Below are 25,365 nucleotides of genomic sequence, written 5' to 3'. Positions count from 1 at the left end.
TGAGTATCACCTCAGGCTGAACATAAATGTGTAAATTGGAAGTGGACATGAATTGAAACCGCAGTATTGATTTGAAGAAGTTAATCGCTGTCTATACAAAGTTCCTGTCAATTGTAGCATCACGAATGCATAAAATTCCTCCCCTCCACCAATCCCCCCCCCCGTTTCCTCATTTAAGTAATCTTGCAGTTCACAACAAACCCGTGGGCTACCCCTGGCAACCTCACCCTCCTACTTCTGGAATCCTCAAATATTGGAGCTTTGGTCCCCAAATGCCAAAGAAAGTAATCTTTGCATCCAACTCCACAACATCACCTTACATTGGCCCATCCTTCAATGAAGCTCACATCCATTCCTTAACATACCTAAATCTAAAGGGCCTGTCCCACTTGGACGACCTAATCCATGAGTTTACAAGACCCTAGACTAGTTGAAAAAAATGTCAAGGTAGTGTTGACTCGCCGAAGTAAAATACCTCCTACGACCTCCTACCTCTATGTCTACAACCTCCTACAACTATGTCTACGACCTCCTACAACCATGTCTACGACCTCCTACGACCCCCCTCGACCTCAGTCTTCCACACCTAAGACCAACTACGACTAGCTACGAGTGGAAAATGATCACGTGATAAAATTATGTCATGTTTGCATTTTTTTCCTCGGGCAATTACTGACCTATGATCACCTATGACTACCTACGACTACCATCACGATCAACTACGACCTACCTACGACTAAAGAGTATCATTTTTTTCCATGCCAACCTTTTCTTTAAAATCGTGGACATTTTTTATCAGGTTGGAAAAAACGCTGTGACCTAAAGCCCAACTAAATGAAAACAAAAATATCGGATAATAAGAATATGATATTAAAACAGAAAAAAGTTTGAAATATCCAGTGGGTCAGGAAGCATCTATACATGAAGAAGCAGAGTTAATATTTCAGCTTGATGCCCTTTCAGAACTGAGGAGAGTCCTCATTTCTGTTTTTATTCCAGCTCAGACAAACTCTGTCACCAATATTTTAATTGTCATTGTCCAATTCGGCACCACACCAGCGCTCACTGACCTTGCTCTTTCCTTCAAGCTTTTACCCCTGGAGAACTCTCCATCATCTTTACTCTGACCTCTTATACATCTCCTTACCTCAACAATGACCAAGCATATGCCTCAGATAGACACAAAAAGCTGGAGTAACTCAGCAGGACAGGCATCATCTCTGGAGAGAAGGAATAGGTGACGTTTCGGGTCGAGACCTTTCTTCAGATCTGAAACGTCACCCATTCCTCTCCAGAGATGCTGCCTGTCCCACTGAGTTACCTCAGCTTTTTGTGTCTATTTTCGGTTTAAACCAGCATCTGTAGTTCCTTCCTAAGCTTATGCCCCACCTTGGCCAGCCATGGATTCAGGATCCAAGGCCTAATCTCCAGGCCTACCGTCACCTCCTCTTGATGGATAAAGCTTTTACTTCTTAACTCCATTTATTTGAGTTCATGTCTCCTGTGCTTCCTTCATATTTCTACGGTGCAATTTGAATGTTTTTTACGTATAAAATTGCAATTCTAAACAATTCAAAGCCATTGATTTTTAAGATGACGATTTTGCAAATGCTTCAACTAGAGAACCCCACATGAATTTAAGCTTCATAAAAAGAAAAAAATCTTTGGCTAACTGACTGTGCTGAAGTGTTCATGTTTTAAAATATTGTCAATGGACAGGTATAATTGACTATTTCTGGCTCTTTTTCATAGGTTGGATTGGAGCATGACCCTTTCAACGAGAAGAGACAGATCCTCACAAAAGAATACAGAAATCTGGTTATGTTTCTATTATTTGAATACCTCTGTAGTTTAAATTTATTTTTAGCTTCTTTATATTCCCCACATTATACCTTGGATTAAAACATGTAAATTGGAATGGGTGTGAACTAAAGCCCATTCACGCACAGCATTTTTGTTGCTGGAATGCAATTCCAATTCTTCTTCTCCCTCATCGCCACTTCCCTTAACCAGTTAATCCTTAAGGGCCTGTCCCACTTGGGCGACCTAATCCGCGAGTTCTGGCGAGTTTGCCCTCGACTCGTACTCGCAGCATGGTGAAAATGAGGTCGTAGGATGTCTTCGTAACTCTCCTTCATGCTCGAGAGTGGTCTCCGCGTACTCGAGGCCTCAGCTAGATCGCGGCGTTTTTTTCAATATGTTAAGAAATGCCCCCGAGTAAAAAAAGGTCGCCATGGAAAAAATCAGTACTTTTTTTACGCCTAGGTTTAGTCGTAGTAGATCGTAGTAGGTTGGCATGTTAGTCGTAGGTAATCGAGGGTAGTTGAAGGTAGTCAAAGGTAGTCGTAGACAGTCTTCATCATAGTCGAAGGGATGTCGAAGGGATGTTGAAGGGTGGTCAAAGGAGATTGACTTCACTCTCCACTATTCGGTGTCCAATTTCCCAATGTTAGGCGTAGCTAGTCGTAGCTAGTCGAAGCTGGTCTTCAACATAGTCGAAGGAGGTCTTCAACATCTCAATTTTTCAAACTCTTCTAAACTCGCCAATTAGGTCGCCCAAGTGGGACAGCCCCTTAAACCGGTTAGACCGCAGTTAAAGGTTCGGCCTCTACTGATTACCTCAACCCACCCTACCAGGAGATTCCACTCAGTACACTTAAGTTCAGTTTAGTTTATTGTCACGTGTACCGAGGTACACTGAACAGTTTTTTCTGTGTGCTAACCAATCATCGGAGAGCCAAAACATGATTACAATTGAGCCATTCACCACTCGAGCCACTCTGCTAGATCTGCCTTGTACTGATGATCACTCCTCTGGGACCCTGTTGGTGAACCTGCTATTCTAGGTTCCCGTTTCACCCCTCAAGCCAAGCAGTGATTTCTCTTGGGTTTAAGATTTAGTTCGATCCTGCTTACATACATAAGGACAAGAACCTAATCTCTTCCCAGGACCCAGCTTTTCACTCACCCCACTCCAGTTCACCGTGAGTTGAACTTCATGCACCAATCTGCATCTATGTCTATCTGACTTGGTCTGTCTTATAACCAGTAAGTTCACATTCACAAGTTATAGGAGTAGAGTTAGGCCGTTCGGCCCATTGAGTGTACTCCACCATTCAATCATGGCTGATCTCTGCCTCCTAATCCCATTTTCCTGCCTTCTCCCCATCACCCTTCACACCAGTTCTGATCAAGAATTTGTCTATTTCTGCCTTAAGTACTCCAGAAGATAGACAAAATAATGCTGGAGTAACTCAGTGGGACGCAGCATATCTGGAGAGAAGGAATGGGTGACGTTTCGGATCGAGACCCTTCTTCAGTAAACCAGCATCTGCAGTTCCTTCCTACACAGTAAGAACTCCAGGATTGGTTTGTTGCGCTGAGTAGCTCGGTCGGTCCTAAAACTGGTGGCGGCGCGACTCGTTGCAGCGGCTCCTACAGCCTGTCTGTCTTTTTTTTATTTTTGTCTAGTTAAATGTAGTGTTTGTGTTTTTTTAAGCTTGGTTTTAAATGTGTATATGTGGGGGGCGGGGGGGGGGGGAGGGGGAAACCGTTTAAAATCTCTTCCCTGTACGGGAGACCCGACCTTTTCCCTGTCGGGTCTCCGTTGTCGTTGGGGCCTAGCACCGTGGAGCGGCCTCCAACCTGAACGACCCGGGGGCTCGGGAGACTGAGGAGCTGTGGAGCTGCGGACTACTCACCATCGTGGGGCTGGCCGGCCTCGGAACGTGGGGAGCGGTGGTGACTCACTGCTGCGACTCGACTCCTGGGGCTCGGAGGCTCCAGCAACGCAGCCGCAGGTCCGGTGGACCGGGACATCGGGAGCTCACGGGTCCGGGGGGAGAGAGAGACCGCTTCCCGGAGCTCCCGCAACGCGACTTCTCCAGCCCGTGTCGCGGGGTTGGAACGACCTGGAGCGGGGTCATACATCACCCGGCACGGCTTCATGGCCGTGGGACTCACCATCGCACGCTGGGGCTCCGACCTTGTACTTTCAGACCGGGAGCGGGGCCGTAAATCGCCCCGCGCGGCCTAAAATGGCCGTGGGACTTATCATCGCCCGCCTGGGGCTTGGACATTGGGAGAGACATGGCGAGCAGGGGAGAGAAAAGACTTTTGCCTTCCATCACAGTGGGTTCACTGTGATGGATGTTTGTGTGAACTTAATTGTGTGTATGTCTGTAGGACATTGTCTTTGTTTGTATGGCTGTGGAAACAAAATTTCGTTTGAGTCTCACTGGGGCTCAAATGACAATAAATTTGTATTGTATTGTATTGTAGCTAGTTATTCCTACATGAGGGCAGGGCAGTAATGAAACTGTATAATGTTCCCACAGCTGATGGCCTTCTCTCTAAAGTCTGTTTTTCACATCTTCATAAAGCCATTTCCTGGACAAAAATGATTAAAGCCAATTCTCCTAAATTGAACAGAAGCCAGGACCTTTATAACTGCTTTATATAGACTTATTGAGACATTTTCTCATGCACAAAACCGTTCTTTAAAATAGTCCATGACTATATTTGAAGACTGAATTGTTTTTCTCTTTCTCAATGAAGCAGTGATTGATTCAAATTAAAGCATTCCTGCAAGTTTCATGATCATTTCATTGTTTTGCTCTGGAAGGAATATTTCACTTTTACAGTTTTACACATCGAGGCACACTAAGAGCTAAGTTTTGTATTGAATAAAGAACGCACACTTTGGGAAGTACAGGCCATCTATTCACAGAGTACCCAGCAAGCAGGCTCCACAAATCAGGCAGCATTTATTCAATAGTCATTCAATCTTAAAGTGTGGAAGCATGCCCTTCAACATGTCCCATCTTCACTAGTCCCACCTGCCTGCATTTGGCACTCTAAACCTGTCCTAAACTTTTCACTGTACCTCGGTCCAGGTGACAATAAACTAAACTGAACTGAACTGAGTTCAATTGACACATGCTCTAAAAAATAAAGTTGAATGTGTCAGATGAAATGGGCAGGAATATGTTTTATGGACAAGGTATACATGCATCCTCTGTCCTTCATATGAAATGGCCTTATGAATAAATACTTCGTACTTTGTTAATAAAATGCATTTTACCTTGTGAACAGAGGGATCTGGGAATAACTGTGCACAGTTCCCTGAAAGTGGAATCTCATGTAGATAGGGTGGTAAAGAAAGCTTTTGGTATGCTGGCCTTTATAAATCAGAGCATTGAGTATAGAAGTTGGGATGTAATGTTAAAATTGTACAAGGCATTGGTGAGGCCAATTCTGGAGTATGGTGTACAATTTTGGTCGCCTAATTATAGGAAGGATGTCAACAAAATAGAGAGAGTACAGAGGAGATTTACTAGAATATTGCCTGGGTTTCAGCAACTATGTTACAGAGAAAGGTTGAACAAGTTAGGGCTTTATGCTTTGGAGCGCAGAAGGTTAAGGGGGGACTTGATAGAGGTCTTTAAAATGATGAGAGGGATAGACAGAGTTGACGTGGATAAGCTTTTCCCACTGAGAGTAGGGAAGATTCAAACAAGGGGACATGACTTGAGAATTAAGGGACAGAAGTTTAGGGGTAACATGAGGGGGAACTTCTTTACTCACAGAGTGGTGGCTGTGTGGAATGAGCTTCCAGTGAAGGTGGTGGAGGCAGGTTCATTTTTATCATTTAAAAATAAATTGGATAGTTATATGGACGGGAAAGGAATGGAGGGTTATGGTCTGAGCGCAGGTATATGGGACTTGGGGAGAATACGTGTTCGGCACGGACTAAAAGGGTCGAGATGGCCTGTTTCCGTGCTGTAATTGTTATATGGTTATATGGAGAGAAGGAATGGGTGACGTTTCTGGTCAAGACCCTTCTTCCGACTGAGAGTCAGGGAAGAGGGAGACTAGAGTTATATGAAAGGGTAAGGTGTGAAAACAATAAATCAAAGCAGACGTTGATTAAGGAAATGTAGAATGATTCATTGTTGGCTGAGGGGAAGGTGACAACAATGCATACAATCAGCAAAATTAATCTGGACAGTGAAACTAATTGGAGAACTAGGGTGGGACAGATAGAGAAAGGGAAAGTAAGCGCTACTTGAAGTTAAATAAATCAATATTCATACCGTTGAGTTGTAAACTGCTCAAGTGAAATATGAGGTGCTGTTCCTCCAGTTTGCATTGGGCCTCACTCTGACAGTGGAGGAGGCCCAGGACAGAAAGGTCAGTGTGGGAATGTGGGGGTGGGGGTTAAAGTGTTTGGCAACCGGGAGATTGCATAGGCCATTAGAACAATAGAATTCATAGTTCTACTAGTTTCACCCAGTAAGAGGACAAGATCCCTGGGCAGCACTCTCTACATTTAACAAGCTATTCATATACTATGATCTTGACAGGAGGTGAGTGCAATGATGATGAGTGGGAATCAGAATTTTGAATGGGATGTTTGCATGTTCAGGTTCAGCACATTTGCCGTGGGGTTTTATACTTACTGTGTTTAACCAGGATGCCAATGATAGATATCCAGTAAAGTACCGTTCATTAGGGCAACATCCTTTTGACAGCACCTTGCAAACCCACAACCTCCAGCAGCCAGAAGACCAAGGGCTGCAAATGCGTGGAATTGTCCTTCAGACCACCCACCATCTTGTCTTACAAATATCCTGCTGTACCTTCACCCACGCTGGGTCAAAATGCTAGACCGTTCTCCTCCCTGGCAGCACTGTGGGTGCACACATGGAGGGTAGGAAGGGTGGACTTTCATCCCTGACTGCAGGAAACCTTTTATGGGATGTGCCCAATCCAATGGACCAAATGCAGACAGGAGGGACTAGTGTAAATGGGACATGTTGGCTGGTGTGGGCAAGTTGGGCTGAAGGGCCTGTTTGCACGCTGTATCAATCTATGACTGATTCTATGGCTGGAAAATCCACCTAGCCTGGGTTAAAATGACAAAGGTCAATAAAACACTGAAATATGACCCACTATTTGAAGCAAGTAGTCTGCCTGACCAACTCATCTCCATCTCCATCTCCTAAGCTATCCCGTCTCGTTTAAATTTGGGGAAAGGTGGGTTGACATTGGGTTTGAGATTTTAAAATATTTAGGACCTCGCCTGACCAGAACCAAATTCAGCCTGAAGATTCTGTCCCATCAGGTGCCAGGAAGCAATGCAGCAAAACTAATATTGCACAGTATTAGCAGAGTTGGCTGTGTTCATCCGAAGAGAAGTTGGAAGTATGAAAACTAGATGTGAGACGACTTTTTAAATAAACATTTTTAATACCAGGGCAACTCAGACCAAAACAATCTGAACCCAGAAATAGCAAAGACTTTTTCAAATTTCTGCTCTGTTTATACCAATTTCCTCAGTCGCACGAGGTCAAGTTGACTTTGAGTTTGCCTGAGGGAAAACTGAGCGCCAACGAAGATTTGCCGTTCTCCTGCATATGCTAGGTGGCAGGATCAGTGGGATGTAGTTAGCTTTAAACAAAGGATACAGGTATCAATGTTTGCTCCGACAATATAGCCAGTGACATCAAAATTGATGCGGATGAATTTTCCCTTTTGCAAGCAAAACAAAAATATTTAGATCCACCCTTCATTAAGTGATTAAACAGAATTAAAACCTTCTTGCAGTTTATTTCCTATCCTGTTTACAAAGTGTCTGCTAATTTGGATTCCATCAGGGCAGATTAAGTAGCCTCTTCACATGCAATAATAATTTTGTTTTATAGGGACAGTGCATATTAATGAACATTTGCATGTAAATATGCGAGATTGTAGCCAATCAGTAGCTAATTTCCGTCTCTAGTCCCAGGCAAAGGTAGGTGAAGTGTCTTGCCCAAGGACACAACGACAGTCCACACTCCAAGCAGGATTCGAACCGGCCACCTTCAGGTTGCCAGCCAAACACTTAGTCCATTGCGCCATCAGAGTTTACTTAAAGGCAGCGAAGAAACAGGGACCTAGGCTGTTCCCTGCTGCATGGAGTGAATTATCCTTCACCGAGCACCAAGCTGCACAAACAAGCATCTCTGAACAGAATTATCAATTTAGTATAAAAGCTCAAATGATAATCGAGAGATAAACCTGTTTCTACTGTAACCTCAATGTCTTCTTTACTTGCTGTTGCAGCTTGCACTGGGGCCAAGCTATCAGCAGCTTGGACAAACAAAGTTCAGGCCAAGGCCAGGTTACATCAGTCCATCCACTTCCAATGCAAGGCCAGAATACATCATACTATTGTCCTATTTGTATTTTGCGGTTCGGTGGCGCATCAGGAGAGTTGCTGCCTTACAGCACCAGAGACCTGACTACAATCCTGACTACAGGTGTTGTCTGTACAGAATTTGCACCTTCTCCCTGTGACCGCGTGGGTTTTCCTCCCGCACTTCAAAGACATACAGGTTTCTAGGTTAATTGGCCTCTGTAAATTGTAGATTACCCCTAGTGTGTAGGATAGTGCTAGTGTATGGAATGATTGCTGGTCGGCGCAGGTTTGGTGGGCCAAAGGTTTCTTTCTACGTTGTATCTCTAAAATCTAAATCCAATCCTGGAACAAGGCCAGAATGCACCAGACCATCCACTCCTGGGGTAGTTCAGACTATATTGGACTAAAAGCGGCACGGTGGTGCAGCAGTAGAGTTGCTGCCTTACAGCGCTTGCAGCGCGGGAGACCAGGGTTACATCCCGACTACGGGTGCTGTCCGTATGGTGTTTGTACGTTCTCCCCATGACCGGGTGGGATTTCTCAGAGATCTTCGGTTTCCTCTCACACTCCAAAGACGTACCGCTTTGTAGGTTGATTGGCTTGGTAATGATTAACGATTTAGACGATGGAATTAAATGTGACATCTTCAGATTTGCGGATGACACAAAGCTGGGTGGGAGTGTGAGCTGCAAGGAGGATGCTTTGAGGCTGCAAGGTGACATGGATAGGTTGGGGGAGTGGGCAGATGCATGGCAGATGCAGTACATTGTGGATAAATGTTAGGTTATCCACTTTGGTGGCAAGAACAGAAAGGCAGATTATTATCTGGTGTCAGATTAGGAAAAGGGGAGGTGCAACGAGACCAGGGTGTGCTTGTACATCAGTCACTGAAAGTAAGCATGCATGTACAGCAGGCAGTGAAGAAAGCTAATGGGATGTTGGCCTTCATTGCGAAAGGATTTGAGTTTAGGAGCAAGGAGGTCTTACTACAGTTGTACAGGGCCCTGATGAGACTGCACCTGGAGTATTATGTTCAATTTTGGTTTCCTAATTTGAGGAAGGACATTATTACTATTGAGGGAGTGCAGCGTAGGTTCACCAGGTTACTTCCTGGGATGGTGGGACCGACATATGATGAAAGAATGGGTTGAATGGGCTTGTATTCACGGGAATTTAGAAGGATGAGAGGAGATCTCATACAAAAATAAATATTTTAAAGGATTGGACAGGCTAGATGCAGGAAAGATGTTCCTGATGTTGGGGGAGTCCAGAACCAGGGGTCACAGTTTAAGAATAAGAGGTAGGCCATGTAGGACTGAGATGAGGAAAAACTTTTTCACCCAGAGAGTTGTGAATCTGTGGAATTCTCTGCCACAGAAGGCAGCGGAGCCCAATACACTGGATGTTTTCAAGAGGAAGTTATAAGATTTAGCTCTTAGGGCTAAAGGAATCAAGGGACATGGGGAAAAAGCAGGAACGGGGTACTGATTTTAGATGATCAACCATGATCATATTGAATGGCGGTGCTGGCTCGAAGGACCAAATGGCCTACTCCTGCACCTATCTTTCTATGTTTCTATATTTGTATGGTATAAGTGGAAAATTGTTCCTAGTGCGTGTAGGATAGTGTTAATGTGCGGGGATACCTGGTTGGTGCGGACTCGGTGGGCCGAAGGGTCTGTTTCCGTGATGTATCTATAAACTATCCACTCCAGGGACCGGGCATATTATATTGGACTACCTACAGTCAGTATCAGGTACATTATATCCTCTCTCTAGAAATGGCAGCATGCAGCCTGTGGGATTGACAGGAGATAATTAACAGAGCAGGGAGGTGGATGAAAGGGAGGTGCTGTACTTCTTCAGCTACTTTCAGTGGGTTCCTTTATGTGTCCCCTTGAAGAGAAGGTTCTCAATTCCATGCTGAAGACTCATTTTCCATTTGCAACATTTTAAAAATTAGCGAGGATATTTCACGATTTGCAATAAGGGTCGGGAGCATTCTTCAATAAATTCTTCTGTCGTCCTGGGCATTACAAAGCATGTGGGGCTTGCCTGAGTCATGAGTCTAGTGCTGGACACATCAATGATGAGGCCTGTCCATTGAAGCCAACCAAGTAACTCGAGCCTTCATGGTGGGATATTGAGTTGTCTTCAATTAACTTTCAAGTGGATTGGTCCAGTTTTCCAGAACAGGCATTGATTGTATCTCTCCAATGCTCTGAGTATCACACTGAAGATTACCCTCATCTCTAAAATGTAGAGTAGGCTGAGAGCACTGCTGCCAGGTAGACCATAAAGTACAAGCTGCGTTTAAGATCTTGATCTATTATCAATACTTTCCTTGAAGGCAAAAGACTGTGCTAATGCACTGGAGTCAATGATGAATTTTATCAGTGATATCTACCTTCACTCAGAAGCGGCTCCAAGGTGCAGAAAGAGCTATTGTTAAGAAATAATTTGCTTATTGCTTTGCAGCAGGGGCAGATCAGCAAATGGCCTTTGTTTGAGGATGTTCAGAGTAAGATTGAATCTGTCATCTACCTGCTTAAAGGAGTGGTCAAAGAGCTGGTGGTCAGCCGTTGAGTATTGGCTGCTCATTGTAGCTCAATGACAAAGGTTGCAGTGACCTTGGTTCTAAAGTGGATGTAATGTAGATTGCAGAGTTTCCAATTTGCCATGCAGATTTGTTCTACTTCAGCAGGTAACTTGTTGGAGGTAGGTACAATATTGTAGTAAGAAAGATTGAGAAAATTATCAGGATGATGACACAGCTTTGCTTAACCCTGGTCCACTGAGGTGGGTCTGCTGTGGATGTGTCAATTAAGGTCATGGTTTGCATGTCATATGACAATTGAAAAGGATTCTCCACAGCTCCTCTCGATTGACTGAGACAAAGGCTTTGTCAGGTTAAAAAAGGCCAAGTATAGTCTTGTAGTTGATACATGGTAAACATTATATCCAATGTACCTCCGTTGCACAGAATCAGAATAAGATTGAGGACGGTGCACCTCAGCTATTGGGAAAGTAGTAGTTATCTCATTGCACTAATGTCTATGTTCTCCGCTCTCATCAAGTGGCAAAATTAATCAACTTCCAATGTTTGGCGATGCTGTCGCTGCTGCTCAGAAAGTTATAGGTTCCAACACAACTCTTAGGAGTTACGCACAAAATGTACGCAGGCACTTCCAGTCTTGCCGTGTCAGAGGCTTCATCTTTCCTTTTATGTGAAACTTTGAACAGAGCCTTAATGTACCTTCCTTGGTCGATGTAAAGTATCCTTCAACACTATTCAAATTAAAAAAAGTAAGGGGAATTCCTGTTTCATTGCCATCATTTTGTCTCTGAACCAACAATCTCTGGTTAGGTAGACAAAAAAGCTGGAGAAACTCAGCGGGTGCAGCAGCATCTATGGAGCGAAGGAAATAGGCAACGTTTCGGGCCGAAACCCTTTTTCAGATTTCTGTGCTTTTTATTTTGGAGCTTGTCATGTTTTGTTTAATTTAGTTTAGAGATACAGCGCGGAAACACAATTTTACATTTATACATTTTATACCAAGCCAATTAACCCACAAACCGGTATGTTTTTGAAGTGTTGGAGGAAACCGAAGTTCTTGGAGAAAACCCACACAGGTCACAGGGAGAATGTACAAACTCCATACAGACAGCACCCATCGTCAGGATCAAACCCGGGTCTCCGGCGCTGCAAGGCAGCATCTCTACTGCAACACCACTATGCCACCCATGTGTTGGCATGTATTTAAAATTACATAACAAACATCCTTACTTCAGACATGCTTTGTTGATTATAGCACACTTGGGCCACATGAAGGATGGGCCTGTCCCACTTAGGCGATTTTTTGGGTGACTACAGGTGACTGCCGCAAAATTTTCAACATGTTGAAAATTTTGGGGCGATACTAGCGACAAATTTTGCTGTCGTAGGTTGTCGCCAGGTGTCGTAGGTGAATTCCATTAAAATTAGTCCCTGGCAGTCGCCTAAAGTGTCGCCTAAGTGGGACAGGCCTATTATTCTGTTACCAATGTCTAACCAAATTATGGCTGGGTGACTGGTCCATTGCTTTTGATGGAAAGTGAAGATTGCACATTCCTGTATAAGAATACATTGGACTGATGTACTGTGTACAGTCCATAAACACAATCCCCGATTATAATTATTTCAGAACATTTTCTTGATCAATGTCATAGGTTGAATAAATTATAACACAATTTACAAATGAATGATAACAGCACTCAGATGCTGATCCTTGTCATAAACTAATCATTTCATTTGTAAAATTAACTGTTGAGGAATTGTTATTGCTTGCTTTTGCTGCATGAATAATTTCTGTGCGACAATTTAACATTAACGTTTTGGAAGTGTTATGGAATTGATTGGCAGGACATAAAATAAACTAACACATCACAAATAGTTCACTTCACTTGCAGTGAATTTGTTATAATTTTATGACTAAGATATTAGAAATAACCGTCACCCGCACTGAGCTAACCTTTTCACTGATCTTTTCATTACTGCACAATAATGGAAACTTTGACACATATTATACTATAAAACTCAAAATGAAACACTTACAAAGCGGGACGAGTTGTCGTTTTTTACAGTCTTCGCATTGCCAAACGCTTCCAGAATGGGATTGGCCTGAAGCAGTTGTTTTTCCAGCTCTCCCTAAAATTAAGATGGAATACATTCAATAGTCATTGCCACGAGATGAACCCAATGCCTGGTACCTTAATACCTTTTTTTCCCCCCATTGTGCCAACAAATTATGGGTCTCCAGTCATTCTGCAAGAGGTTTATTCTGTTGTCCACCTACCAGTGTTTTAAGGAGACATTCACTGCTATTACATTTAATTTCATTTTAAGTTTTATTACCCGTTTTCCTTTCAACTTCATCGATGATCACTGATGATATTGCTTTAGCTCTGAAGATTACCAACATCATAATACATAGTAAAAATAGGTAGCATTTTATTTCCAGTTCTGCAAAGGTCGGAATTCCAACAGGGAACTACTGTTATGTTGAATCAATGTAACCACAGGTCGCCAGGATGTTGTTAGCGGGTATGCAGATCCTCCCTGATCCTCGCGTGTGTTGATTGCTTTAGGAATGTTTAAACATCGGCAGGATGTTGGTTCTCTGCCGGGTTTGCATCCACCCTCCTGCCGATGGGATCAACATTGTGCCATCTACAGGAGTCAGCACAATTATTCTGCAGCCACGTCCGCTTCTATATCCTTTTCACTGAGGAAGAAAATCAGCACAAACCCTGGAGGAAGTTTCACTGCTCTAAACTGCAATCCCTGCTCCTTGGAGTTCAAACACACACTTTACAGTTTGAACCAGGGGTAGCTCATGTGACCTTTTTACTAGATGTTTAAAAGCATTTGTGGAAACTTGTACAAAATTTAAAAAAATGCTTTATTTCGCTTTAATTACGGTTAGGCTAGGAAACGTGCAAAGACTGAGCATGGAAAGTCATAACAGTCTTAAAAATTGTTTTTGATGACTTCTCATCTAAAACAAATACATTTTAGTTATAATATCTGACTGCAGCCATTAAGTACATAGTTTTGAAATGGTGTTAATCAAGTTCATTTTCCTGGACATGAAAAATGAACGCGAGAACCTTTATAGAATAATTAAACAAACAACACACGCATGCATACCAGTTTTTGTTTAAATTCATTAAATATGTGAGAAGAATGAGTCACACCATACTCTCAGCTGCTAAAGCACAAAGATTTGCAGTAGCATGGAGCTATGATGAGATTGGCTTATCATTGAAAATGGTGCAAAGAAGATTAGAGGTTTATTGGATTCCCAATGGAAATTCTGTGAATTCTTCACTACAGTTTAGTTTATTGTCACATGTACCAAGGTACAGTGAAACGCTTTTGTTGTGTGCTAACCAGTCAGTGGAAGGAGAAACCTATTGCTAATCAACCCCCTGGGGTGGAGGCGCTGGGCTGTCATCAACCAAAGGATCTATTAGTTTTGATCTATTAGTTTTAGATCATTATTTTGGTCCTCATATCTGTCGAAACAAGCAGAGCCTATTGCTAGGATCAAGCATGTTGAGTGCTAACACTTTTCTCACAAGTGGGCTGTCAAGAAAAATTATTTCTGAATTCACAGTTTTCTTTCAAAAGCAATATGTGATTTATTTTATTTCAATGCATTGGGAAAGTTTCTGTGACTAATAACTGTAAAAATTGGCATGAGTGCAACTCTCCTTGCTTGACATCATTTCTTATTCTCAAGTGTGTGAAGATGTCTTTTTGATTACATTTATCAACGTTTAAATGTTTCTTTAATCAATAACCAAAATGGTAAAACCTTTTCTTTTAACAATAGTAAATTACCACCAACACTCATTTTGATATAATGTCAAGATCACATCGGCAGGGTATTAACTGGTAGCGTGGACCAAAAAGTCCAGAAGTGAACCATAGATTTACGTGGGATGTGAAGGGTGGAGGAAGAAGCAGAAAAGCTCCAGATTGGTTTGGACAGGTATGGCGATTGGGCAAATACAATAAAACATGGATTAGTGACAGTTTGTCCATATTGGTGGCAGTAAAAGGAAGGTAGATTATTATCTGAATAGTGATAGATTAGACAAGGAGGAAGTACATTGAGACTTTGGGGTCCTTTTGCACCAGTTGCTGAAGGTAACCACGCAAGCATTGTAGATGATTAAGGTGGCAATGGCATGTTGGCCAACATAGCTAGAGGATTTGAGTGTAGGAGCAGTGATGTCTTGATGCAATTGTACAGGGCCCCAAGTATTATGAACACTTTTAGTCTCCTTATCTGAGGAAAGATATCCTTGCCTTGAGGGGTGTGCAGCAAAGGTTCACCTGACTGACTACTGGAATGGTTACTGATTACTGATTACTTGATCTGATGTGTGACAAGACCTTATGTCCTTTAGGCTTGCATTTACTAGCATTTAGCCGATCTTATAGAAATACACAAAGGTTGAGCATGAAGGGAGTTCACAATGAGGGAAGAGACTAGGCCCAGGAGTCACAGTCCAAGTATAAAGGATAAGTCATTTAAGACTGAGATGAGGGAAGGCATTTCTTTTGCCAGAGTGTTGCAGATCTGCGCCACAGAAAGCAGTTGAAGCCAAATTATTAAATATACTCAGGACAAAGTTTGATACATTGCTCTTAGGCCCTGGGGAATCAGGGTTCATGGGCAGAAAGCTGGAACTGGGGACTGATCAACCATGATCATATTGAATGATGGAGTTGGCTCAGAGGATCAGAGGCACAGAGGAGCCTACTCCTGCTGCTATTTTCCATGTTTTTGTATTATTTACTACTGCACCATTTCAATGTAAGTTAAGCTTCAGTAGTTAGTAATCACATCAAGGTCTCAAGCTTCAAAAAGGCATAACGTTGTCATGCTCATGTTACCGCAGATTCGTATTTTGCATTTGCATCACAACATTTATTGCATAGCAATGAAATTAAAAATAAATAAAAAGATTATAGCAACATCAGACTTTAAGATGAATAAGGTAAAAGCTGAGGCCATGCAGATATTCGTCCTTCTTGTGGCTATACTTGTTTTGGGCTTTATTTCAAAACTATCCTGATTTTTTTTTGTTTCAGCTAGAATTCAACCCATAAGGCCATCAAAGTTAATCTTTTCTCCTATTATCCTGCTTTCTCAGCAGATCCAAACTGAAACTGACCATGGCATGAAGTAGCAGAATGTTCATGACCTGGGCCAACCTCAATGGAGGATTTGCTGTAATACGTAGACAAGCAGGACTTGACCACGACGATGTGTGCAAAATTCACGCCGCCCTTCCCGGGAATGGATATTCACAGCTGCAATCCATTTTAAGCAGTGTTTGTCATATCAATAAACTGCTTACAGAAAGGCAGCCTGTTAATTTGTGTAGAAAGCAAAAAGGTTTAAAACAGAAATATACAAAAAGAATATATTTAGTTTTTTGTAAGTCCTTGTGGGTTGAATTCCTTGTTTCAGGAAAGTGGTAAAATGCTGCCATTGAAGTGACAAAAAACACTTTAAATGAACTTCATAAAGCATGCAACCCTCTGTGTATTGTTGTTTATCTGTCTATCTGTGGAGTGAGTGAAATCTTAAACCTCGACATTACGATTCTGTGCGAAAACAACGTGCAGATTTGTAATCAGTGCTCTAACACATCGAACTTTCTCAATTACTCACGTATGCAAAAGCAGGGTCTTGCTGTAGTTGGATAATATGGTATAAAACAAATATGTCAGTAGAGTAATAAATGTCAGATTATCCCACACAACATAGAATTTAGCCTCACTCTAACCACCAAAGATAACACCACAATACCTGATGTTCACTTATATTGAAGAATTTCCAGAGTAAAAGGCAAGTCTGTGCAGACTGAGAAAGCAATCTCAGCCACGAGTTAATGGAGATGCCAAATAGAAGCCAAGCTCTTTAAGTGGGGAAGTAATACACACTGGATTAGGGTAGAATATCTTGGATTCATTTCCTTACAACTGCTTGCAGGGTGGTGGGAATACCCTGTCCTAATGTTTACAATACAACATGGAAATAACCTCAATGAGTATACAATAGATATTGCAAAATAATTCCAGGAAACTCTACTAATTTAATTTGCTGACATATGATGCCAATGTTAACTGTAAAAAATTTTTTTTTCAAAATTCCAAAAGATTTAAATACATATTACAAAAGATAAACCGTACCATTTTGGAAACTGACATTTTGATGATAGATTTGGAAGTGCATTCATCTGACAAGAGCAGAGAATTGCTGAACTGAAGCCAAGGTGATATTTATGATTGCAATGCAGCATCATAGTGCAAAGGATTGTTCAGTCAGCTTCATGTTGGGAAATCCTGTTAATGGGTCTGCTGCGTGATGGTCCAACTGGCACAAATTCACCAATTGCAGTTGATCCTAAAACTACTTACACTTCACAACTGCATATATACTTAATATATAATTTGGAAACATTCCATTTCATTTCCCAAACTATTTTTTTTGTAAATCATGGATTTACCCCATATCGTATTTCACTACGCTGGGGGATTTTAGTTATGCAGTGTGAAGTCCACAAGTAAAATGCTCTAAACTAAGATACAGATACAAAGTGAGCAACTTTGGCCTTTCCAGACCAAAACCCAAGCAGTTCACTTATACGTTTACTTATTGGGCCAATGTCCAGTAATTCAACTATACAAATTTGAAACTGCTGAATGAATGGCATTGGCAGCGATAAAAAGTTGGTAGATTTCTTTGAAAGAAATATGTATTTAAAATCTTAATGACATGGTTGAGATCCAACAGTAGTTCTGCAATCCTTTCCTAATACATGTCACCATAAGGTTTCCTTGGAAACCAATTCACCACCTACCTTGTGTTGGCTAACCATGGACTGTTCATCGCTTCCCACCAACACCAGCCTGGAAGATGACTGCCGAGATTTAACTGAATGTAACATTAGGTAGGTTTCCACCTAACATTATCCCCAAACCACGGAAATTAAAATCTTTCAATTAACAATCAACAAAACTCGAAACTGATGACTCTTTGCACATTTACTGGTTTGAAATCAAAGATATGGGAAAAAGCTTGTTCAACAATATTGTTGGTTATTAAATATGAGCAATACGTACCCTTTCTGAAAACAAATAGGATTTTATTTCATATTAAGTGAAATCCTTCTTCATCTGTGGGAAACCATGCAACTCTCTAATTTAACTCTTTAACTGCAATGAAACATTTCAATATAAAAGCAAAATATTTCAGCATTTTTTAATCTGAGAAAAATTGGATATGTTTAAAGGATCATCAATCTAAAGCATTATGTTTCTTTCCCCACAGAAGCTGCCTAACCTGGTGAGTATTTTTCACATTTTCTATTTTTATCAATGATGTAGATTAGGTTTTAATGGAAAAGATCTTGAATCTGATGGTGATCCTGTGAGCTGCTAATTAGACCCTAAAAATGCCACTAATTCACTCTATGTATTTTAATGAAATTTATTTTTAATGGAGAAGTTTCAAATTATATTTACTCTAGTGTCTTTATGAATTACAAAAAAAAAATTGTAAGGTGAGCAAATCCTACAAGCCCTATAAACCGCTTTCCCCGCTGAATGCATGTTAAACAAACGGGTTGCCACTGTGTTTGCAGATATGTGCAATGTAAATCCTTTTATATCTAATGGCTGCTTAATAACTAGTCAGCAGTATTATGAGAAGTATAAGCAGAAACTGTACTTCTGACAGCCAAGGACTGCATCTGCAGTTGTAATTAAAGTAGCATTGCAGGAGGTGATGCAGTGGGAATGATCATACCGTGCGTGACTTGATTGTTGGAATCAGTATCGTTACTAGATCCATGAATCATTGTGTATGAGCAGGGGTGAAGGTGCTCAGATCTCCTGGCATCTCCCAGCTTCACGCATACAGTAAATTTGCCATAACTTGTGCGTTGTGTTGATTGTATTACGACTGAGGAATGCACCCTCATAGTGCCAGGAGAAAGGATCAGTCAAAGAGCCAAAGATTCCTCGCACTGTCATGTGTCAGGCTTGGACCCAAGGTGATGCTCATGTCTATGTTGGTGTCAATCACACATACAAACTTGACCCACAGAGAGTGAGAGGTGGGGACAACATTTGAATACATATATACATAGATACGTAGGCAATAGGTGCAGGAGTAGGCCTTTTGGCCCTTCGAGCCATTCAATGTGATCATGGCTGATCATCCACAATCAGTACCCCGTTCCTGCCTTCTCCCCATATCCCTTGATTCTGCTAGCCCAAAGAGCTCTATCTAACTCTCTTTTGAATGCATCCAATGAATTGGCCTCCACTGCCTTCTGAGGCAGAGAATTCCACATGTATGGAAGCCGGATCTCATTGATCAATAGAATGGGATTGTCCCATGGGCCTCTTGGCTTTTTCTAGAGCTGGTAATGTAGAAAGTGTGTTATGGACCCACAATGGTGATAGTCCTTTTTATGAAAATCCAGAAATCCCTTTACTACTTCTTTGCTTTGCAGTAACAATCAGTAACATTTTTGCCTGGCAAAATCATATAATACGTCAGCTGCGCCACAGTACGGACAGGTGCCCAGCATGTACACCGTGAGGACAATGTTCTCTTTTGGATGTGCCTGCTTTCTTCATACATGATGGGTGATAACATATATTCTGGTTGCATCCTAAAAATAGCTGGGGGTTTTATTATAATTAATAAATGTAGGGATTGAAGTCTTTCCTGTTTTAGGAATTTCGCCAGCAGTGGTGGGCTTTTCAAAAAACTGCACAGAGTTCTTTATAGTTTAAAAAATCTTGCCAGGGAAGTTGTGTGATTGTAGCAGTTCTGTTCAAAGAGTATTCATTCTGCTGGTCTTCATATTTTGAAGATACAAAGGGCTGGAGTAACTCTGGTCAGGCAGCATTTTTTGAGGACACGGATAGGCGACATTTTAGGTTGGGACCCTTCTTCAGGCTGATTGTAATAGGGGGGATGAAAGCTGGAAGAGAAGTTCTTCCCCCCCCACTCCGCAACAATCAGCCTGACCTGAAACGTCGCCTATTCATGTTCTTCAGAGATGATGCCTGGCCCACTGAGTTACCTCTGCACTTTTTTATTTAAAAGACATATTTATCTGTAAACATTAACGTCTGTCAAAGCAATGGGTAAAAGAGTTATAACATAGTAACTAGGAGAGATGTCTAGGAAGGAACTGCAGATGCTGGTTTAAACCGAACATGGGCACAAAAATCTGGAGTGACTCAGCGGGTCAGGCAGCATCACTGGAGAAAAGGAATAGGTGATGTTTCGGGTCAAGACCCTTCTTCAGACTGGCTAGGAAAGATACTATTTCTGAAAGGGGAGGGTGTGCAGCCAGAGCTCGCTATTAATTGGTACAAATGGTATAGACTGGAAGAGAGGTGAGGTCCTGTAAAGGGAAGTTAGGTGAAACATTAAAAAATTGACCTCAAGGGTTGTGATCGCCTTGCCACCTTCCAGCAAGGAAGAAATATGAAGATAGTAATGTTGAATGCATGGATAAAAAGCTGGTGTACAAGGGATGGCTTCAGATACCTGGATAATTGGGCTCTGCTCCAGGGCAGGTGGGACCTGTGCAAGTTGTACAGGTGGGGCAGGACAGGTTGTACCTACACTGGAGAGGAACCAATATCCTTGCAGGTAGATTGTGGATGATCAGCCATGATCACATTAAATGGCGGTGCTGGCTTGTAGGGCCAAATGGCCTACTCCTGCATTGTCTATTGTCTATTGTCAACAATCAGTTTTATTCGTCACATTGCACATAAAATGCAAGTGAAATGAATTTGCCAGCAGCGGTACAATGATAAAGAACACACAAAAAACACACAAAAAATTTAACACAAACATCCACCACAGCATTCATCACTGTGGTGGAAGGCACAACATTTGGCCAGTCCTCTTCCATTTTCCCCCGTGGTCGGGACCTCAACCCTCCGCACAGTTTACTGTTTACGTCTACTGTTTAGTATTATTACTTGGGAAAGTTTGAACATGAGTGGCAGAAAGGTGGGAGTCAGGTCACTAGGACATCAGATGTATAGACTGATGAAGTAGAGGTTCAGTCAGGTAATTGTAATAGGCCAGGTTTATTTAGTGATCACCTTCTATATGATGTTATGCCAGGAGTAGTAGTTGAGAGATGAGCAGGACTGGTAACTCAATGTTCGGTGGGGGGGGGGGGGGGGGGGGGGGGGGGGGGGGGGGGGGGGGGGGGGGGGGGTTAGAGATGGATATAAAGGAGGTGATGGAGTCACAACCACTGATTAGGTAGAAAGTTACAGCTGCACTTTGTGAAGCTATCTTGGAGGGTTCACCCAGCATGGACATAGAAGTAGAACTCAGAAATATAATCACACACTATTCAGACCTGCCCTGGTTTAACTGCCCACAATGCAACACCTCAAACCTAACTGCATTAAACTTCATTAGCCATTCCTCAGCCCTGCTAATCAAAATTCTGCTGTAATTTTTCATAACCATCTTCACTGTCTATGACACCACCTACTTTTGTGTCATCAGCCAACTTACGAAATTAAAATTTGAAAGAATGAGGCTCCACAATATTCAACACCAGGAAGATTGTTTAACAGTAATAAAATGCTTTTTGAAAGTAATTGACTCCGAACAAGGATCCTGACCTGAAACGTCATCTGTCCATTTTCTTCAGAGATGTTGCCTGAGCCGCTGAGTTACTCCAGCACTTTGTGTTTATCCTTGTGGGTTTGGTCCATCGCCATGAAGTGTGTCGGAAGGAACTGCAGATGTTGGTTTACACCGAAGATAGACACAGCATGCTGGAGTAACGCACACTGTTCATTGTGTTTTAGTGATCACCTTCTATATTTTGCTCAGCTGGTACTCAGGTAACCTGCAAAATACTGTAGCTTCTAGATCTACACATTGAACTGTACCTGAACAGTCACTTCAAACTGTTCTTTAACCTCCATGTAAGTCTGGTGAGCACTGTTAACTTTGCTGTTCCTCACACTATCAGTAAAGGGCTCACAGGTATATTGTGACCCAGTAAATCTTACACTTACATTGTCTAAGCTGTTGATGTTATTTTGCATGGAGTCTGTTCATTATGAGTCATCATTTTAAGCAGAGGGTTTAGTGTCAGTTTGCACTGTAGAAACTTTGTTGTTCTCTGGATGCATGATTCATCTGAAGACTTCTCAAAACAACTGGATAAAACCTGAATGTTAACGCTCAATGAGAAAATGTTAGAGAATTGACTTACAATCGCACTAGCATCTTTCTTGCTCTTGTGGGAGGTGGCCACCACTGCCAGGTATTGAATGACTTTCTTTGTGTTTTCTGTCTTCCCAGCTCCGGATTCACCCCTGTACAGGAAATCCAAGCGTCATTGCAACTTTTCAAGTTCATTCATATTTACATTAACGTTTGATTTTGAAGATTTATATTCCTACTCATAAGGTCATAAGGGATAGGAATAGAATTAGGCCATTCGGTCCATCAAGTCTACGCCGCCATTCAATCATGGCTGATCAATCTCTCCCTCCTAACCCCAATCTCCTGCCTTCTCCCCATATCCTGTGACACCTGTACTAATCAAGAATCTATCTATCTCTGACTTTAAAATATCCACTGATGCCTCCACAGCTTTCTGTGGCAAAGAATTCCACAGATTCACCACCCTCTAAAGACATTTCTCCTCATCTCCTTCCTAAAAGAACGTCCTTTAATTCTGAGGCTATGACCTCTAGTCCTAGACTCTCCAACTAGTGGAAACATTCTCTCCACATCAACTCTATCCAAGCCTTTCACTATTCTGTATGTTTCAAAGAGGTTACCCCCTCATTCTTCTAAATTCCAGTCAGTACAGGCCCAGTGCAGACAAACGCTCACCAGAGGTTAACCCACTCATTCCTGGGATCATTCTTGTACACCTCGTTTGGACCCTCTCCAGAGCCAGCACATCCTTCCTCAGATATGGTGCCCAAAATTGCTCACAATATTCCAAATGCAGCCTTACCAGCGCCATATAGAGCCTGAACATTACATCCCTGTTTTTGTATACAAGCCCCCTTGAAATACAAAAATGCTAGCATTGCGTTTGCTTTCTTTCATATACTCATATGCTGACACCCACCCTCTGCCCTTTAAAGGATTTTGGTTCTGTCAATACAGCTACAAGCTCTGACGCTGTCTGTTTCACTGGCATGAACAATTTTCTTTTTCCTCAGCATGAATGTAGCACAGAAAAACATTGTTCAATGTTTCTGTGAGCTATTTTAAATTCTATTCTAACTAATTTGTTCATGTAATGTATATATAATTAGAAACCATCTGTGTTAGTAACATTTTGTTGAGAGTTTGACTTCTAACTATGGTACTGATTCAATCAGCGTTAATGTGGGAGTGAATAATGACCTTAGCATGTCTCTTAAATTGTGCAACACCATAAAAGGCCACATTTTTCCATTTGCACTAGTTCTGTCCTTGAATTTCCTTGCTTCAAGGCTCTAGATTCCCAAGATACTTTAGAAGTTTGGGATTTCCCTGAATTTTGAAGTGCATGACCCGTCTACATTCTCTTAAATTCTTGGGAAATGTTAGATGCCGAGACAACCTCTTTGTATCTAATTGCTACATCAGGCAGATTTCACCAGATTAAAAAGTCTGCTCATACTATTGGGCACAGGAAGAGGTTAAATTACAATATTTGCTTCCAGTCCAGTGTATACACTACTAGATTGTTAATGACCAGTTGCTGAAACGAGATGTGCACTGGCAGAGTAAGATGCTTCCATTTTCTTTGTTTAACTTGCAGTCATATAAATGCTTAAATATTCATTATTACAGAAAAGCTTTTGGGTTAATTGATTAAGTGATGGAGACGGTCATCAGATATTGGTCCGCGTCCAATTCAGGTGTAATCAGTCTCTTTTGTTCAGGTCACCTCTGCCGCAGAAGAGATCCCAAATATTCAAAAATCTGACTCTCTGTTCCTGCACCAACTCCTCAGCCACGCATTAGGCTTCCCTATCCTCCTGCTCCTGCCTGCACCAGCAAGTGGCACTGGAAGTAATCCAGAGGTTACTACCCTTGAGGCTCTACTTTTTATCCTTTTGCCCAACTCCCTATATTCACTCCATAGGACCTCATCCCTATTCCTTCTATGTCATTTGTGCCAATGTGCACAGTGACTCCTGGTTCTCCCTCCTCCTTGAGGATATTCTGCATCTGCTCCAAGATATACTGGACACTGACACCTAGGAGGCATCACATCAACACGGAGTCCCATTTACTGCCACAGCTCTTGCCCTCCAGTTCTTGATTCCCCTATCCTGTTAAGAAGATTCTGTGCATTCACCCTATCTATTACTCTCATGATGTTATACATCTCTACAAGAACACCTATCACCCTTTGTGTGAAAAGGTTGCCCCTCAGATTCCTATTAAACCTTTTTTTGTCTCACCTTAAACCAATTCGCTCCAGCTCATGATGTTCTTATCCTGTGAAAGAAGACTTTCAATCCTGACTATGGGTGCAGTCTGTACGGATTTTGTATGTTCTCTCTGTGACCTGTGTGGGTTTTCTCCGACCTCTTCAGTTTCCTCCACGCTCCAAAGACGTACAGGTTTGTAGGTTAATTGGCTTGGTATAAATGTAAATTGTCCCTAGTGTGGGTAGGGTAGTGTTGGTGTGCGGGGATCACTGGTCGGTTCGGACTCGGTGGGCTGAAGGGCTAATCCCGCGCTGTATCTCTAAACTAAACTAAACTAAAATAAACTAAACTAAAGAACCCAAACTACTTTGTTCAAATGAATGGGCTTGCACTAGCACACAGACCTTGGCTGCAGCAAAACTGAGGGATTATATTCTAAGTGTGTTCACCCCTCAGTTCACCAGGTTTGTGCTGCACCCCTCCAGTAGCAAGCATGAGGATGGATGTGCTGCTGTCTGCCCTCCCACACACTCTGTGCTTCTGCACTGCAGTGAGAAGGAAGGGAAGGCAAGAACTCACTGACCCACAAAGGAAGCCTCACCTTTGGTTCTCTTTCAAACCGCTGGCAAAGGAAAACATGTCATTTTGACCCGCTGTAATTAAACTACCACACTCGCATATCAAACTATCAAATCTTAAACATTGCAATAAATATGGCAATGTGCGCAATGGATCAGTAATCTTTAATATTTAGTTACTACCTATCATTTTCCTTGGTTCCTGCATTTTCCTTGGTTCCTGGCTAGTTTAACATTAAACATAATTTCAGTACCAGCCGGTATTTGTGCCAAACAGAGTGAACAATAGAACAGGCCTAATTCCATTACAGGAAAGTGTTGTTTAAAGTACATGCGATTACAACATTCCTTCCTTCCCACCCATTTCAGCTCAAGGGACACAAAATAATTATATTTGAATCTGATGTGGCTTGGTAACAGAACACTGGAATTAGTACAGATCAGATCAGATTTGTAAGAAGATTGTACCATTTAAAATAATTCATTATCTCTTTGCCCAGAAAAACTAATAGCCGTACAGTGCAGAATTACAGAAAGGGATTGGTTAATTTGGGGCAATTTGCGCTCATCATTCTGCATTTCTTGAGAGC

The 25,365-nt window shown here is 42.0% G+C and overlaps 1 protein-coding gene across 2 annotated transcripts in view; it reads right to left on the bottom strand.

Moving 5' to 3' along the window:
* Nucleotides 1-25,365, bottom strand: part of myh11 (myosin heavy chain 11) — a 165,603-nt gene that overhangs the window by 72,489 nt on the left and 67,749 nt on the right. For both annotated transcript variants that reach the window (XM_033040278.1, XM_033040277.1), the window contains exons 5-7: nucleotides 22,025-22,127; nucleotides 12,777-12,869; nucleotides 7,470-7,533 (exon numbers count right to left, since the gene is read on the bottom strand). In XM_033040278.1, coding sequence (XP_032896169.1) covers nucleotides 7,470-7,533; nucleotides 12,777-12,869; nucleotides 22,025-22,127 — 260 coding nt within the window. The remainder of the gene's footprint in view (nucleotides 1-7,469; nucleotides 7,534-12,776; nucleotides 12,870-22,024; nucleotides 22,128-25,365) is intronic.

Source organism: Amblyraja radiata, chromosome 22, assembly GCF_010909765.2.
Source record: "Amblyraja radiata isolate CabotCenter1 chromosome 22, sAmbRad1.1.pri, whole genome shotgun sequence".
Taxonomy (NCBI): domain Eukaryota; kingdom Metazoa; phylum Chordata; class Chondrichthyes; order Rajiformes; family Rajidae; genus Amblyraja; species Amblyraja radiata.
This window is presented reverse-complemented; position numbering and strand designations above follow the sequence as displayed.